Source organism: Acanthisitta chloris, unplaced genomic scaffold (assembly GCF_000695815.1).
Source record: "Acanthisitta chloris isolate BGI_N310 unplaced genomic scaffold, ASM69581v1 scaffold15320, whole genome shotgun sequence".
NCBI lineage: Eukaryota > Metazoa > Chordata > Aves > Passeriformes > Acanthisittidae > Acanthisitta > Acanthisitta chloris.
Window position 1 is genome coordinate 16,411 of NW_008652327.1, and position 17,077 is coordinate 33,487.

Consider the following 17,077-nt stretch of genomic DNA (forward strand, 5'->3'; position numbering starts at 1 on the left):
GGGGTGTTTTTTCAAGTATTGCAGGGAAAATGATACCTGCTTGAGGCATTTGAAATGTTGAGACAATAAATTAGTGCTGTTCACCTCTCTCCCCAGCAAGTGAATATGTGTGTGTCTGTGTTACCCTGATGCTACCACCTCCAAGGCCAACAAGGATTAAGTAGGTATAGGTATAAAGGGGGGACTGGCCTAGACAGGAGCTTAGGGTTCACACCCTTGGTTCTCTCTCTGAGGAGAAATGTTGAAAAACGCACACCTGGTTGTCTCCTGGGAAGGGTTTTCGTGGATAGTTTCAGCCTGGAGAAAGAGTCCTCAAAAGGGAGAGAGCCAAGCGCTCACTCTCACAGAGATGATTTTTGTTCCCCTGAAAGTGTTTGGCTGAGGTATGTGAGGAGGTTTGTCGAGTCTCGCAGATGTTTTTAAGTAGGAAAATGAAGCTGGCTACCAGCAGTTTCTGCATCTCCTTACATTGCTGCAAGTAGAACCTACCAGCAAATTCCCCCTTGTATTTATTGTTTTTCTTGCTCTCCCTCTTTGAACTCTCAAGGTTATTCAGTTATTTTGCTCACAATTTCATTAGGAAATTTGCCAAAAACATCCTTTCTAGGCAGCTGTCTCTGGACCTTTGGAGGCCAGCACTAATGTGCTTCCAGTCTGTAGGGGGTGTTTGGCACGGAGTTATGAACTAGGTCTTCAGCGCTTCGGGGGAGAGCAGGGAAGAGATCGCTAACGTTTTACCACACCCAGGTGCAAATTTTTTGCTAGTCTATGAGCATTCAGAGGCTTTCATCTCATGTTGTACCTGTTTTGTCCTGGTGCAAGGTCTGTTAACAGCAACAAATTGTTGATGTGAGAGAATTACGGTGAAGAGTTATTTTTCTGTTGAAGAAAAGCTTTTGTGTTGTTTGTGTGAGGGAGCAATCCAGCAATCTTGAACTGTTCAGATGTAATTTTTTAATGAGGCATTAATTTGTATTTTTTTATTTTAAAGCGGTGCTGGGAGATGCTGTGGTGTTGTATGCACGTAATACTTCATGTAAAATTGATTGAAATGTGAAATGCTTTGCCAAAATTAATGTTGGGAGGAGTTAAACATTTCAGAAAGAGCAAGAAATGCGTTTCAGTGCTTTCTTTCATACCCCGCTGAACAATATAGGCAACTGCTGTACCATATGTACATATAATATATTTGTCAGGCTAACTGCTTCTCGTGTTTGACTAAACTGTCTCCTTTCAGCCACCCACACAGAATATGCCTATGGGTCCGGGAGGGATGAGTCAGAGCGGCCCTCCCCCACCGCCGCGCTCGCACAACATGTCTTCAGATGGTATGGTAGGTGGGGGCCCTCCTGCACCACACATGCAGAACCAGATGAACGGCCAGATGCCTGGTAAGTTTTTCTCCTCTAAGACATTAACACCAGCGTTGCCTGGCAACTGAAACGACATGGGGGCTCAAGGGATACTAGATTGTTGATGACAAAACTGCTTTGAATGCCCCCGAGTACAAGCTCTCTTAGAGTTTGTTAGCTACAGAGCTACGTGACCTGTATTCAGTGTTTATCAGGCTGCCCTTGGGCTTTGATGTAGCTGACACACAGCATTCCTCTGATGAACAGAACTGGCTAAATTTAGTCTGTTTGAAACCGTGCAGTACAGCTGGCTTTGGAAGGCTTATTGGGGAAAGGTATTGGCCTGTGGCTGAGTGAACACAAATCCTTCCATAAAAAGATTAATGTGAAATCATTGTAGCTAAATAATTAGATAATAATAAAATAGATACATCTTAAAGAAGATGTTTCTAATTTGGGTAATTTTTTTTAAAGCTTGCTTTTATACACAAAATCATCCAGTTTCCACTAATCCTCTGTGTTCTTTATTATTGAAGATGTGTTGAATCGTAAGGGATTTGTAAAGAAATGGCCTCCAGATTATTGTTCTAGGTGTAAATTTTAAGTCAGTTTCTATGCCATCCTGTTTTGTAATAAAAAGAAAAGTGCTTGGGAAGACAGAAACAAAGCAGTGAAAGAAGATGATAAAATTCCACATTGTACCTACCAGTACTGGCTTTGGGGTAAACTATTCCCTTTAGCAGTCAGATCAGAATGGAGTAGGCCGTGGAAAAGCTTGCTTCTTTATATAGAGGCTGTTTTCCAGAATTTCCACCCATAAAGTCATACTGCCTATTTCATGTGAAGTGGCTTTCAGCTTAAAATTGCATTCCCAAGATCGCTTTTGTTCAGGGCCCCTTCGTACAGGAACTTTTCATGCAACAGCTCTTCAAGGTATCGATTCTTCCAAGATAGGAAACTACTGTCAAAGGATCTTTGAAATTTCATCACTCAGTGGTGATGAGGATAACAGCCATGACAGCAAACACAGTAAATAACTATTCAAAACTTAATATAAAGTAAAAAGGATTATGATTGCTGTAGTTTCTAATTCTTGTGCAAATCTTGATAAAATTAACCTGATAGCAGCAGCTTTTCTGGAAGAGGAGCTGAATAGCCTCCAGAGGCTGTGTATAAGAAGTGTAATGAAAGATCTGCAGGAGAAGTTAGTGTCGTCATACATGTTGGTCATGGTCTGCTTTTGGAAGTGCGAAGAGCAATATATGCTGCTCCCTGAGTAGGGCAGAGATATTCTGGTTATGGAGTCCTTTATCCATCTAAGATCCATCAGCTCCCATGGAGAATAGCATTGCTTCTCACAAATCAGTCTCTTTGACCCTCAAGTGTAATCATATTATTGTTATTATAGTGATCTTTTCCAAGGAGAAGGATTACTAAGTCACAATGTGAGCATAATGACTTCATTGCAGAGCCACGGGGGAGAAAAGTCACTCCTTAAACATACATATTTTGTAATTAGGTGGAATAAGAAAAGAGCTCTTATGAAAATATGTGAAAGGTAAATAGGTTTGTTTTGGTATTCACCTAGACAGATACTTAAATACAGTTTCCAGCTAAGCTTTAATTTAGCCTTTCTTCCAACATACTCCCTTTTTTGAATGTCTGTTCCTTTCCTTCTCAGTTTGAAGTTGTCTCTGAGGATGTGAAGATAAACAGCTTAGGATGAGGGCATCTCTTATATCTGAAAGGCATGCTAAAATCATTTCATAGTTAGGCATTGGAAAAAGGGAAATGGAATCATCTTGTTAGGTGGATAGCTAAATTATATGTATTTTTTTAAGTGTTTGTTATTTTACCTGTGTGTGAGCCTCTCTGTATTTCACAGAGATGTATTTCTAATAGTTTTTGCAGTGTATGTATTTGCTCTGTTTTTAGGGTACTTTGAAGTTACATAGACACTTTGTAATAGAAACCAGATACAAAACCTTAAATATCTGAAGAGATGATCTGTCTAGAAGGAATAAAGTCACTAATATGCAAACCAAAAGAATCCAGGATTGACAACCACGAGTTGACCAGCCTGGAAGAACTGAAATGCAGGTTCTTAAAAATACTAAGGATTTCTGGAAGGCCTTACCTGAGCAGGGGCTTCCACAGGCCTGAGTATGGGCAGAAGTGCTGATGAGAGGATTGAAAGAACTTCCTAGCAATGGCCAGGGCATGAGTCAGTTTAAAGTTCTGCTGTAGATCCGTCCCATTACCTAACGGGCAAAGGATGATTTTTTTTATTCTTGTATCCTGGTTAACAAAGGACCTGAAGTGCTGCTGAGGCCCTTAATTGCATCCCCTGACAAATGAGTGTCTGTATCCTCCTGCCAGGGCAGACAGTCATGACAAACCCTTTTCAGCCTGGGGTGCAATTCAGTGTTATCTGTATCTTTGACGAATTGTGGTTTTTAGCTGAAAAATTACTGTCTGAAGAGTTACTTTGACTGAGAGTTTGCATGGTGCAAAGTAGGAGTGGTCTGGATTTGGAAGGAGATGATGAACTGGGCTGTGCTGGTGGCAAGTTACACCCTGATTGCTCAAGCTTGTTCTATCATATGTAAGAAGTTGAAAGGTAGGACTAGCTGAAGGGTTCTCTGACCTTTGTCCTGGCACTGGTAGGTGACCTTCCTGAATAACAGGTGTCTGTGTGTTACCAACAGGTTCTCTCAAAGCCTTCTTTCCTTCCTGCAAATGTAAGCTCAAATGCACTTAGTCCAACTTACGGCTAAGGCGCTGTCTGCAAGTGGTTATGAGGAAAAAGGATTTCTGTTTATAGTCAAGACAGATACTCTCCTAACTTTATTATAACACCAAATCTAATTAGTATAGTGTTTAAAGCAGTTACTTTAAAGTGCAGATATGTACTTCATGACTCATTAATTCATATTTAATTCGTATTCTCTTCTTCCTATTTCATTTATTTGCATTAGGTAAACCACAGTTGTTTTGTCCTTATGTACAGGAGAACCCCATGAAGTATTTTGGCAAACTAGAAAAAAATATTAGTAAAATATTTTGGCAAACTATAAAAAAATATTTGTAAAGTGTGTTTATTATTTTTCATTTGCAAGGCATTTTGATACTATGGTCTTAGCTTTTTCTCTGTCCTTGTCTTCTAGCTTTTCACTATCAAACTCCCTGGTTTTGACCACAGAAAATCCACACACCTGACATTTCATGTGACAACATTTTCTTGCAAGTGCTTTCTCCTATTTTGGTGCTATCGCAGACATGAAGTGTAAACTAACCTTGTAGATAGTGTTTTATTTTTTCAGCTTCTCTCTTATGATGATTTTTTGCCTTTCTCATGTCTCTTCTTACATCACCAGTTTGTAAAAACTTACTCCACTGTGTGCTTAGCTAGCTCTCTAAATCTATTAAGGACAATTTCTTCCTTTAATCAAAAAGGAGCAAAACCACTACCAGGCCCTGACTTCGTGGCACTAACCCTGTGTATTCCTTCCTTTTCTTAGGAAAGAAATGAAGAAAGTAATCTTCTAGCAGTCCTGGTTGCTTGGCACTACAGTATAGAGCTTTTCTTCACTGTAGCTTTACTTCAGAACACATTCATGGCTCATGGTTAGGGACTGTCTAACTTTCTCATAATTAAACTGCCTCCATATTCTCACTATTTACAGAGTTAGGCAGTGTTGAATTGAAGAGGGCACAGTATAGGTATCTATAGTTCTCTGTTATGGACATAATCTTATTCACTGAGTTATTTTGTCTGCATTTGTGATACATTTACCTTTGTTCATTTCAGCAACCTCTGCTCACCTTGTTTTGCAGGAACGGGGAGTGAACTGCACATGTGGTAGCTTTTTCACTTGCCTTGACAAAATAAGATTATCTGTTCATTTCAATAAGGTGTCTTGAAAAGGGCAAGAGGATAAACATATTTTTAAGCTTATTATCTGTTTCTCCGTGTTGGCTTTAGTAGCTGTGTTCATTAATCATTGTTATCTTTCTCTTCTGCTTATTTTTGTTTGCAAGTCAGTATTGCCTCTGTGACCCTGTGTACGGCTCTCTGTGTCCTTATTTTTGCCTTCATTCTACCCTAAATCAGTGCAGTTATTTCTAAAGCCAAGATAGGACTCGGGAGCAGGACATCTGAAGGCAGAGGCATAGGTTTTTTAGTTTCTGGGTTGTTTTTTTCCACTGGGAAATACATAAACAAATGTTCCTAAAACTGCATTCTGACAACTCTGCTGGCATAGTTTCCTTTAGGCTCTTCTTAGGGTTCTGTAGCTTAATGAAAAACCTGTGGCTTGTTTAGCAACAGTAGCATCATTGTGGTGGACATGACATATCAACACTTGCATTGTTTAAGTTGACCTAGTCTGTCACCTAGTCTGGTTGTACATACCTTCATGTGGTGCTTGTCATAGGCATAATCCTTGCATTTCATTTACTTTTTTCACTTGTCATAGTTACATCCAGTCACGCCTCTTACTAATTTTACTTCCAGTAGTTGCTCACCTATCCCAACTAAAGTAATGAGTAAACTGATCAAATGGTATTCTAGTGTTTGTACTTGTTAAAATACCCATTGAGAGTAGATTTAATTCAGAGAACAATCCAAATCCAACCTGTGTGTTCAGGAAGAGGGGAAACAAAAGGTGAAAAGATGTTACTGGCCTCATGGGTATATGAACAAGTTGTTTTTCCATTGAATCTTCACAAGTTGAGCTGATGATTTGGTGTCTGTCCTTCCAGTCATCACCTCCCACCCTAGTAATCTGTAAATACAGCAGCTGAATTCTGGCTACAGACTATAAATTAAAAAATGTTAAATAGGCCTTCAGCCATTTCATTCTACACATGGATGGTCACATATGAGCTGAATCACTGCAATGCTAATTCCATTAGAAATCAAAAGTGTTGGTGATTTTCTATACTGTTGAAATTTTCCACCTCATTTGCAAGTAGGGAAAATGTGGCACATTGTTTTTAACATCTTTGCTTTGTTCCTCTGTTCACGCCTTTCTTGGATTTCCAGGGTCCATCTTTTACTTATGCACAGCAAAGGCTATGGCAGTATTTACCAACATGAGTCACTTAATGCTTTTCATTTGCCTGGCATTCTTTTTAAAATGTCATAATTGAAGTGTCCACAAAAAAAAGTCTTAATGTCTTACCTGAAGATTTGATCTCATTTCCTTCTCAGGAAATCTCAGGAGTCTTCTTGTTACAAAGCACTTTTGGTTGGATTTTTATCTAAAGGGGCATCAAAACAGCTCTGTAGAAGAATGAGTTTGACTTACAGGCTTTCCACAAAAGCCTTTGCTGTTGTATCAGTAACTCCATGGAGAGTTTGTCGCCTTCTTTCCCTTTTATGGGTGACTGTGTAGTCATTTGAGTGAAAGTCACAGCCTAAGTTAGCATTTAGTGATGGACTTGGCAGTGTTAAATTTGTGGTTGGACTTGATGATCTTAGTAGCCTTTTCCAACCAAAATGTTTCTGTGATTCTGTGTGTGTTCCTTGTCAATGTTAATGCTGCCTGTGTTTACAACAAAACAAAACAATAATAGTAACAATAATTATAACAATAGCAACAATAGTAATAGTAAATAACAACAACTGCTATTTTCAGAGAAGTGTCTGGTGTGGGTTGTTTGAATCAACAGAAAGGTTGCAGCTATTGGAACAATTATAGCTGTTTTACTGGTCTTGTGCAATTCAGGTTGAAATTTAGGGGGTGTTGTGCAAATACTAAAAAGACTAGTTTTACCTGTATGGATAGATGATGAGCTCTGTGATCATGTGCACCTTCGTTTTAGTAGCTTCAGCTGCTCAACAAAAGACAATGTGTTGCATAGTAGAGCAGAACTGTTAACCTTTTAAAAGTGTAGAAATCGTATGCAAATTGTATTATAAATTTATTTCAGTATAATTGTGTTTAATGACTTTTAGTTAGTGATTCAGGATGACTGTATTTGCTTGTTTTGCGATGCTAATGTGGAACCTTTTTCCCTGTTTTTCTTTCTGAAGGACCTAACCATATGCCTATGCAAGGACCTGGGCCTAACCAGCTCAATATGACTAACAGTTCCATGAACATGCCTTCAAGTAGCCATGGGTCAATGGGCGGCTATAATCACTCAGTGCCATCCTCACAGAGTATGCCAGTGCAGAATCAGATGACTATGAGCCAGGGACAGCCCATGGGCAACTATGGTCCCAGACCAAACATGAATATGCAACCAAACCAAGGTGAGTGAGGTGCTTGTTAGCTTCCATAGAAAGAAAACATCTCAGGGACAGAGTTTTTTTAAAGGTCTCTTCTTGTAGATTTCCTTCTCTAAATGCATGTGTACCTGTGTTTGGAGAATTGTACATCTGTTTTCTTCCATGTATTTGTGAAATTTTATTTTTTTGCAGGCATTGAACTGTTCTCAGGTATTGTGTGAGAATCTGGAAATGGATCTGCTTTCACCAGTTATAAGTTTGAGCTACTGTTTTATGTTTTTCAGGCTTTACACTTCTAGCTAAGTCTTACTATCATTCGTGTTGATAAAATAAATTTCTACTTCTAAGTCTTGTGGGTAAATTGAAAAATTAAAGTCAGGTAGCCCTCAGATTTTTATATCTGATTAATCTTGGCTTTCTGCTGCATGCTGTTGTAGCATGGAATGTCTGTTAATCTTAAAGAAGTAAAATTCAGTTCGGGAACAGATCTGCAGCTCCCTACTATTGTCATGAGATGTCCTTCGGCGTGTAGTAAAAATCAAAACTAATTTTGTATCTAACATATTTGCATAGCATAAACTGAGGATGTGTTGATGTCCTTGTTGAAGTCCAAGGGCACTGCAGAATTAAAATGTTGCATTAGAGTCACAGCGCAGCAATTTATTAGTCGTGTATGTACCACATATTCTTATAAATGTGCTTTGCAAGCCAGCAAGCAGTATTTTCAGCTTACCTGTTAAATCTGTTACCTCACTGGATCTGGACATAGTGCCAGCTAGAAGATGTATGGCAGGACTTTTGAAAAAAAATACTTCTGCCGTGTTTGCAGCAAGTATGTTATTTTTGCCAACATGTATGAACTCTTACAGATACATTAGCTGAAGGACATGTCTTGAGTTGAGGTTTTAGTCTTTTTTCTGATGTTGTAGGAGAATATGGGTTTTTTCTAAGGCTCTCTCCCTGGTTGTTGTAGAAAAAACAGTCCTCCAGTGGCATAGTTAGTCCTTCCTGTAGTGTACAGCTTCATGTTTTTATATGTAGATACCATTTGTTCCTGAGGTGTACGCAGACCAGATCATACTGATCAGTTTGATTGTTAGATCACAGGAAACTTCAAAACAGACATAAGACTAACATAATGAGAGACCACAAATAAGTCCACATTTCTTAACAGTAGAGAAAGTAGGTAGTCTGAGTCCTTCATCATCCCTGTTGTTAATAGCATTTTTCTTAAAATACAGCAGCAGAGGAAACAAAACATAGGCACACAGCAGAGGAAACCATCGTAAGTGGAAATAGTTTTGCCTGTCTCTCTGAACCTGCAAGTTATCTGTGTATTCTGGGCTATACACAATGGAGTGATTTTGTAAACGTTGTAAGATGTTTTGGAAAGGTCCTGTGCATGCTCAGTTCAGTTTTCCTAGTTGCAGTTAGCATTAAATATGTAACAGTGTGTGTGAGGGAACCATCTACCAAGATGCTCTACAGAAAACAACTTTGTATGACTGGTTTAAAATTTAGGACTGGTGATTATTCCATCTCAAAGCAGTGTTCGTTACTCTTCCTCTAATATTCCCCTGCTGTATTTTCAGTACTCTGTCAGACTTGAAAATTGCTCATTAGAAATTAGGCAGAAAGATATTTTAAAGGTTTCTGTTCTGAACAAATAATGGTACTGAAGTGACTTTGGGGAATAAAGAACAAAGCAGTATCTAACCAACTTATAAGGTCAAGAACAAGAGCAAAATCTCTGGTTAGAACAATGGCACCATTGCCTGCACTTAGTGCCACAGTAAGCGTTCACATTGTGTAATTAATTCTGCCAAATTTTGACCCTTTAGGCTGAGAGTTTTTTCATTCCAAGTGTCTGCTTCAAAGCTGATTCTCTTTTTCTGCAGAGGTGTCACAGAACTAGACAGCCATTTCTGACAGTGGGGTGAAAAATGATATACCTTAAAATGTTTCAGTGTCTCACAAAAACATTAGTAAATAGAGCACTTTGTATATAAATGTAGGAGTACACGTTTTCCTTGCTTTAGAGCAAGGCTTTGAAGCTTGTCTGTTATACAAGCAAGGTGCTATTTCCAGTTTAATGAAAATAGTGTTCCAGATACTTGTGGGGGAAGAAGTCCAAGGCCGAAAATGTGCATGTTTGTTATGTAGTGCTAGCCAAGGTTTTTGACCTAAGATTATTCCCCGTCAGGTCTACTTAATACTTTTCCTCCGTTTTCTACTCTTAGTTGTTACATGTGTACTGAAAATTGCTGACAAATTAGGGCAAGTGTTTTTGTATGTTCACTCTCGTGTGACTTCAAGGTGGCGGGGCAGAGAATGACAGAAATCTCTGAGACCCTGAGAGATGCAGATAGGTAGCCAAGCCCCGGTCTGACTGGGCAGAGGTCTCAAACAAGTCTGTACCCTGCAGGCTTCTCATCTAAGTGAAGAAATGAGAATGAGTTGCTAGGAAATGCACTTGGTGCAGTTCAACAAAAAGGGAGTAAACAGATTGTGACTTGAAGATTTTGTAACTGGTAGCATGTGCTACCATTCAGAAACAGAAATGAACCAAAATTTCTGAACCTCAGTATTACGGAATCATCAAATCATGAAGGTTGGAGGAGACCTCTAAGATCATTGAGTCCAACCATTAACCTGCCACTCTGCTATAACCCCTATACCATATCCTCCAGCAGCAGATCCAGATGCCTCTTAAACACTTTGAGGGATGGTGACTCCACCACCTCCCAGGGCAATCTATTCCAGTGCCTGACCACCTCAACAGTGAAAAGTTTTTTTAAACTTCTAATCTGAATCTCCCCTGTCTCATCTTATGACCATTTCCTCTAATCCTCTCATTGCAGGCATGGCAGAAGAGACCATCTGCCACCTCTCTACAACCCTGTTTCAGGTAGAGAGCAGTGAGGTCACCCCTGAGCTGCTTTTTCTCAAGGCTAAACAAACCCAATTCCCTCAGCCCTTCCTCATACGACGTGTTTTCCAGACCTTTTATGCACCTTGTTGCCCTTGGTTGGACTCGCTCCAGCACCTCAATGTCCCTTATAAAGTGAGGGGCCCAAAACTGAACACAGTACTCAAGGTGTGGCCTTAAAAGTGTGGAGTACAGGGGGATGATTACTTCTCTCGTCCTGCTGGCCACACCTTTCCTGATACAGGCCAAGATGTCATTCGCCTTCTTGGCCACCTGTGCACACTGTTGGCTCATATTGAGCCACTGTCCACCATCACGCCCAAGTCGCTTTCTGACGAACAGTCAAGCCACTCTTCCCTCAGCCTGTAGTACTGCATGGGGCTAATGTGTCCCAAAAGCAGAACCTGGCACTTTGGTTGTGTCCCAAATGCAGGACCTAGCACTCACCTTATTGAACCTTATGCAGTTGTCCTTAGTCCACACTGATCCTATTCTCAGGCAGTTCAACACTCCCACCCAACTTAGTGTCGCCTACAAATTTACGGAGGGCTCACTCAATCCCCATGTCCTGATCATCAGTAAAGGTGTTAAATAGGACTGGCCCCAATACTGAGTCCTGGGGAACACCACTAGTGACTGGCCACCAATTGGATTTAAATCTATTAACCACAACTCTCTGGGCCATCCAGCCAGTTCTTTACCCATTGAAGAGTCCACCCACCCAAGCCACGAGCAGTCAGCGTTTCTAGCAGTATGCTGTGGGAGACAGTGTCAAATGCCTTACTGAAATGCAGATAGACCACATCCACAGCCTTTCCTTCATCCAAGGAATACCTTGAATGAGAAGCAAAGTTTTTATGGTATTGATTCTATATAGTCAGTCTAGTTAAAAAGAGGAATTCTAGTAATTTTGGACTTAGAAAGCAGAATGTTTTACATGGAAGATTCTGTAGATGATTCTTGATTAAAAAGCTTTTATAGCAGCCTGGGGCATCTGCAAGGAATATAGGCTATCTTTTTGGAAAAGATAGGAAGCAGCAGGAACTGAGTGAACGTGGAAGAAACTCCTTTCTTATGGGTGCATTTCTTCTTTTGTATATGAAGCTACTTAGGTTGATAAAAAATTTCAAGTGTTGCAAATTTTTGACTTTTCAGAGCGGAAGTGTAAACATGATTTTTCTGAAACCTGAAACTTACATGGAAATTCCTCTTATTTATGCTGATCATATCTTTCACAGTCAGAAAATAGTATTGAACAGAAAAATTAATACACTTTAAAAGTAAGGACCAAGAAATTATAACTTGGCCATCTCAAAAACTTTGTTTCTCAGATCCTTTTGCTATGTTTCTCTTCCCTTGCCAGAAGTGTGTAAAGCCAAGTTGCCAAACTCCCTGTCTGTATTTAATGAGCATTTTATGTTGCTTAGGGTAAGGGAAGGGAAGCAGTTTACTTTTAACAGGTGAACTGTAGACGAGAATATCATGGTGACTCGATCGTTTGCAGGAGACTAATTGTCAAACCTGGTGCTGAGATTTTTTCAAGGACAATTTAATTATATAAAACTTAGAAAAATTCCATTAAAATTTCTGAGCTCTTTCACTTACAAGCAGGTGTGAAAAGGTCATGGAGACAGCAGAGATGAGGCAGATGCAGGGTCCTGTTCTTTTGTTGACCACATAAAGAAAGGAACATAAAGATAGGAACATCCTATGTTAGCTGAAATATAAACATATTCAGGGTATGACAGACGAGAATAAACTGATTTCTGAGGTTGAGTATCTTTTGTGAATGTCTTGCCATCTGTTCATTCCCATGTAAGCAGAGACTTACATTTCAGTACTTCGACTGCTTAGAGTAGTCAAGATGTCATGGACTAAGCAGTGCAGTCTCAATTTATTTGGACATCTAACCTATTAAAGGGAAATAAAATTGTCTCCACATTCTGAAATGCCATCATACTATAGCTGGATTTATAGGATGTCTAGCTGTAGAAGACACTGTAGTTCTGTTGTGAAAAAACAAAATATAGAAGCAACTGCCACAGAGCTGCTTCTTTCATCGTTCTTCCCTAGAGTAAAACATGAAAGGCAACGTTGGTAACTGAGGATTTTCTTTATATGACATATTTTTATGTACTTTTATTTAAATGACATCTGAGATTATGGTTCAGTTTGAGATGAGAACTTTGTGAAGTAAGCAAGTGTAGAGAAGTGTCTACTATCTTTAATTTGAAGCCTAAATCACGCATTAGGAGTAGCAAAAGATTTTGATTCCTCCAAGTCTTTTGAGATAGTGTTTAAACTGCCCTTCATGGTGTAACACCTTCAAGATTTTGATTCATTTGGCCAAGTACATCTGAATTGTAGCTTTTGTCAAGAGTCTTGAGAAAATCGAAAGTTAAATTTACCCTACAGTAGAGTTCCTAAGATAGTTATCACAAGAGTTACAACCATCATTTATGTTTAAAAAAAAAGGATTCTTTTGTAATCATGTAGAAAAATAGCAAAAAGTTTTGCTGAGAGCTGCTGCAGCAGTATGTTTTGATATTTTTGTAACAGTGGACACAATGATGAAATTTGCCGTGGTGAATCTGTCATGGTGCCCTTTGCTGATGCTCCAGCTGTGGTTATCCAGTTGCTTTATTGATACAAGTCCACATTGTGAAATGACTAAAGAATGGACCTCTTAGCAACAAACCCAATGTATTTTTCAAGACTCAAGAACCAACAGCTTGTGCTGCTGCTTTTTGGTCACACCCAGGTGTTCCCATAGCTCTTTAGTCAGAACAGCAGAGTCACCAGTTTGTGTGTGTGTATCCTCACTTCTCTGCTTCTTCAGAAGTTTCAGCCATGTCAGCAGTTATTCTTGTCCTCTCATGGTATCTGAGTTTCATCAGAAGAGACAAAGTTAAGGAGACATTTTTAAACCACTAAGTGTTTCTGCAGCTATTTCATCCTCAGTGTACATCTGGTCTCAGAACTGTTAGGTTTATCTGAGACCCACTTCTAGTTTCTTTCTATTTATCTTAATAAAGACTAGGTTGTCAGTTTCCTTAACTCCTTTCTTGTCAGGACACTGCCTCTGAGTCACTGCACTTAAAAGAAAGTCAGGTAGTAGCCCATTTTTGCTTAAATCCGCATACCTTTTCTTCCCTGTACTTGATGCTTCCTTATGAGATACTGGAGAGCAGAAAGAGAGTATTTTTTCCCTCAGCTGCTCGTTTCAAATTTGTCTACACCTACTAAATGAAAATGTGGTGTAGACTAAGTTGAACAGTGACCAGTTCTGTTTTCACCTGTTGTCTGGCTTGCTTTACACATTCACTTGCTGTATAAGACTGGCTTGAATCTACACTGTGCAACTTCAAAATGCCTGTTTAATCACTACCAAAATTGCCTGTGCTCCTCACAGGACCTACAGTGTTACTTCTTAGCGTCTTCAGATGTGTATCCCAGGAGTGCTTCCAGCACATTGACAAACGAAGACTGCCTTCTGATGCATAAATATTTACAGGGCTTTTGTACTACCAAAGTTAAAATAGTTTCTTCTAAATCAAATAAATAGTTTCCTTGTGTACTGGCATATTTTACAGAGATAATCCTACACACTATTTTCTTGGACTCATTTTGTACTCTGTACAAATCAGATACTTCATTCTCTCTGGAATAAACAGTTTTAGAAATTCACCAAAATAGAGTTTCTGTGGAGAGTTTTTCAAAGCAGTGAGCACTCCCTTGCAGCACAGTTTTGTGAACTTTGTATGCAAAGTCTCACCTTAAATATGGAAGAGATCATAACTTCCCCCCAAGTACAGTTTGTTGTGACCTGATTGGAGATTCAAGGGCTGTGTTTTAAGAGGGTTGTAAAAATATGTGCTGCAAATATTAGAATTATTATAGAATCATAAAATGGTTGGGGTTGGAAGGGACCTGAAAGATCATCTGGTTCCAACCTCCATGCTGTGTACTTCTACTAGACCAGGTTTCTCAGAACCCCATTCAGCCTGGCCTTGAACACTTCCAGGCATGGGACATCCACAGCTTCTCTGGGCAACCTGTCCAGTGCTTCACCACCCTCACAATAAGGAGTTTCTTCCTAACTTCTAGTCTAAACCTACTGTCTTTCAATTGGAAACCATCACCCCTTGTCTTATCCCTGTCTGCCCCTATAAAAGGTCCTTCTCCCTCCTTTTTATAAGTCCTCCTAAGGTACTGGAAGGCCACAGTGATGTCTCCCTGAAGCCTTCCCTTCTCCATGCTCTCTCAGCATGAGAGGTGCTCCATCCCATTGATAATCTTGTTGGCCTTCCTTGGGACTTGCTCTAACTGTTCCATGTCTTTCCTGTGCTGGGGACCCCAGACCTGGACACAGCACTCCAGGTGAGGTCTCACTAGAGCAGAGTAGAGGGACAGAACCACCTCTCAGCCTGCTGGTCACACTGGTTTTGGTCCTGAAGCCTTCTCCATGCTCTCTCAGCATGAGAGGTGCTCCATCCCATTGATAATCTTGTTGGCCTTCCTTGGGACTTGCTCTAACTGTTCCATGTCTTTCCTGTGCTGGGGACCCTGCTCTCTCAGCATGAGAGGTGCTCCATCCCATTGATAATCTTGTTGGCCTTCCTTGGGACTTGCTCTAACTGTTCCATGTCTTTCCTGTGCTGGGGACCCCAGACCTGGACACAGCACTCCAGGTGAGGTCTCACTAGAGCAGAGTAGAGGGACAGAACCACCTCTCAGCCTGCTGGTCACACTGGTTTTGGTGCAGCCCAGAGCATGGTTGGCTTTCTGGGCTGCAGGTGCACACTGCCAGCTCATGTCTAGCTTTTCATCCACAAGAACCCCCAAGTCCTCTGCAGAGCTGCTCTCAGTGACTTTCCCAGTCTGCACTCATGTCTGGGACAGCCCTGACCCAGGTGCAGCACCTTGCACTTGGACTTGTTGAAATTCCTGAGGTTCTCTTGGCCTCACTTCTCAAGTTTGCCCAGGTCCAGTTAGGTAATGAACTAACAGCCTTAAGTTTTTAATTAAGTGTTGGGATTTATGTCATATTAAGTATTACACAGTGAATGAAAGTAGCTTTCTTCTAGGCTTGATTTTTCAAAAACCCCCATAACAAATATAAAGTTCCCTCACCCCTCAAAGCTACTGTATAGGAACCATGGCTCTTCTTTTAGGTATAATAAGAAAGATATGGACCAAACTGGAAGGAAGCCAGGCTCTCTGTTATGAGCACAACACACAGTCTGATACAGGGTAGTGAATTCTCATTGTGGCTCTACAAAGCGTTAATGAAGTTCTAATTTAAAAAGCAAACAGAAAACCTCTACATTGCACCATAGGGACCCAACACATTTTATCACATTGTATTGTGACTAATATTAATATTGTTAATTAACAAGCTTTCTTGAGATCTAGGAATATTATGGTAACAAGTTTTCATTTTTTTTCAAAGCTGCCTAATGTTTCTCAGTATCTCCAAACAGGGGAGCAGTGAAATGGAATAATCTAAATTACCTACTTGTTTAGAAGATCAAAAAATGAAATACATTTTTGGCAAGTGAAAAATAATTAAATCTCAATTTAACCCAATTTTTAAATTTTAAGATAGGGACACAGAATCTTGCCATGCTGAAGGATAGAAGCATAACCAGGTCTTTTTAAAAGAGTGGCCAATATTTATCTTCAGAGGAAAATGAAGCTTAGGCCACTTCACTTCTCACTGAGAGATTCCACACAGGGGTTTAATGGGATTTAACTAATGCTCTTTGAATTCATACCATTAATTAATTTGTCTTAACTTTGCCTCATAACCCCACATAGACAGGATCTAAGTGACTATGTATTCCTTTCCTTATATAAATCCATTGTCACCATTGACTGTATCTAGGTAATTTTCCAATACTCTGATTTCACATAGGACTTTCTGCCTGTGCTCCAGCACCTCGTTACTAAAAATACTAAATGCAGTGGCAAAATGTAGCATACAGAGAAGTAGGTGATACCTTCCTTTTACTCCTGGGATGGTGCTAAGGAGTGGTTCTGCTAGTTTAGGGTCGTGATTTGTTTTGTTTTTCAGTGAGGCTAGTTTCTTGTTGTCTTAGTAGTTTATAAGATGAGTTATCTTTTAGAAAGGCAACAAAAGCTTAGGGTTTCACCATTATAAAGTGTGCAGTGCCTCTTAAGTGGTTTGAATTAATGTATTATAAAAATAAGTTGTTAAAAAGTTTATCTCTGTGTCACAACTCTTTCCTCCTCGTATTTTTGATGCTGGAATAACTTTCCTGAAGTGGTGCTACAGAAGAAGTACAGTAGCTGTTCTTTGTTAAAGGTTGCATCAACCTAACCTGCAATCTCATATAATGAAATGGCATAATCATCATCTTCACTGCTCTGTGGTGTCAGTAGGGTGCTCTTTATCTGTCTGTTTTCATTACTGAAATTTGCATTTCTCCAAGTACAACCTTAATCAGATTTTCTCAGTTGATAAAACATGGACAGTACTTGATCTCTCCTGGTCTCTTCCTGTGGTTTATAGAAACTTGGTGCAACTTGGTATGA

General features: G+C 39.8%; 1 protein-coding gene across 1 annotated transcript in view; it reads left to right on the plus strand.

Annotated features, from left to right (window-relative positions):
* Positions 1 to 17,077, plus strand: part of SS18 (synovial sarcoma translocation, chromosome 18) — a 41,988-nt gene that overhangs the window by 13,607 nt on the left and 11,304 nt on the right. Inside the window, exons 3-4 of the mRNA XM_009077013.1 lie at positions 1,238 to 1,391; positions 7,393 to 7,614. Of these exons, the coding sequence (XP_009075261.1) occupies positions 1,238 to 1,391; positions 7,393 to 7,614 (376 nt within the window). The remainder of the gene's footprint in view (positions 1 to 1,237; positions 1,392 to 7,392; positions 7,615 to 17,077) is intronic.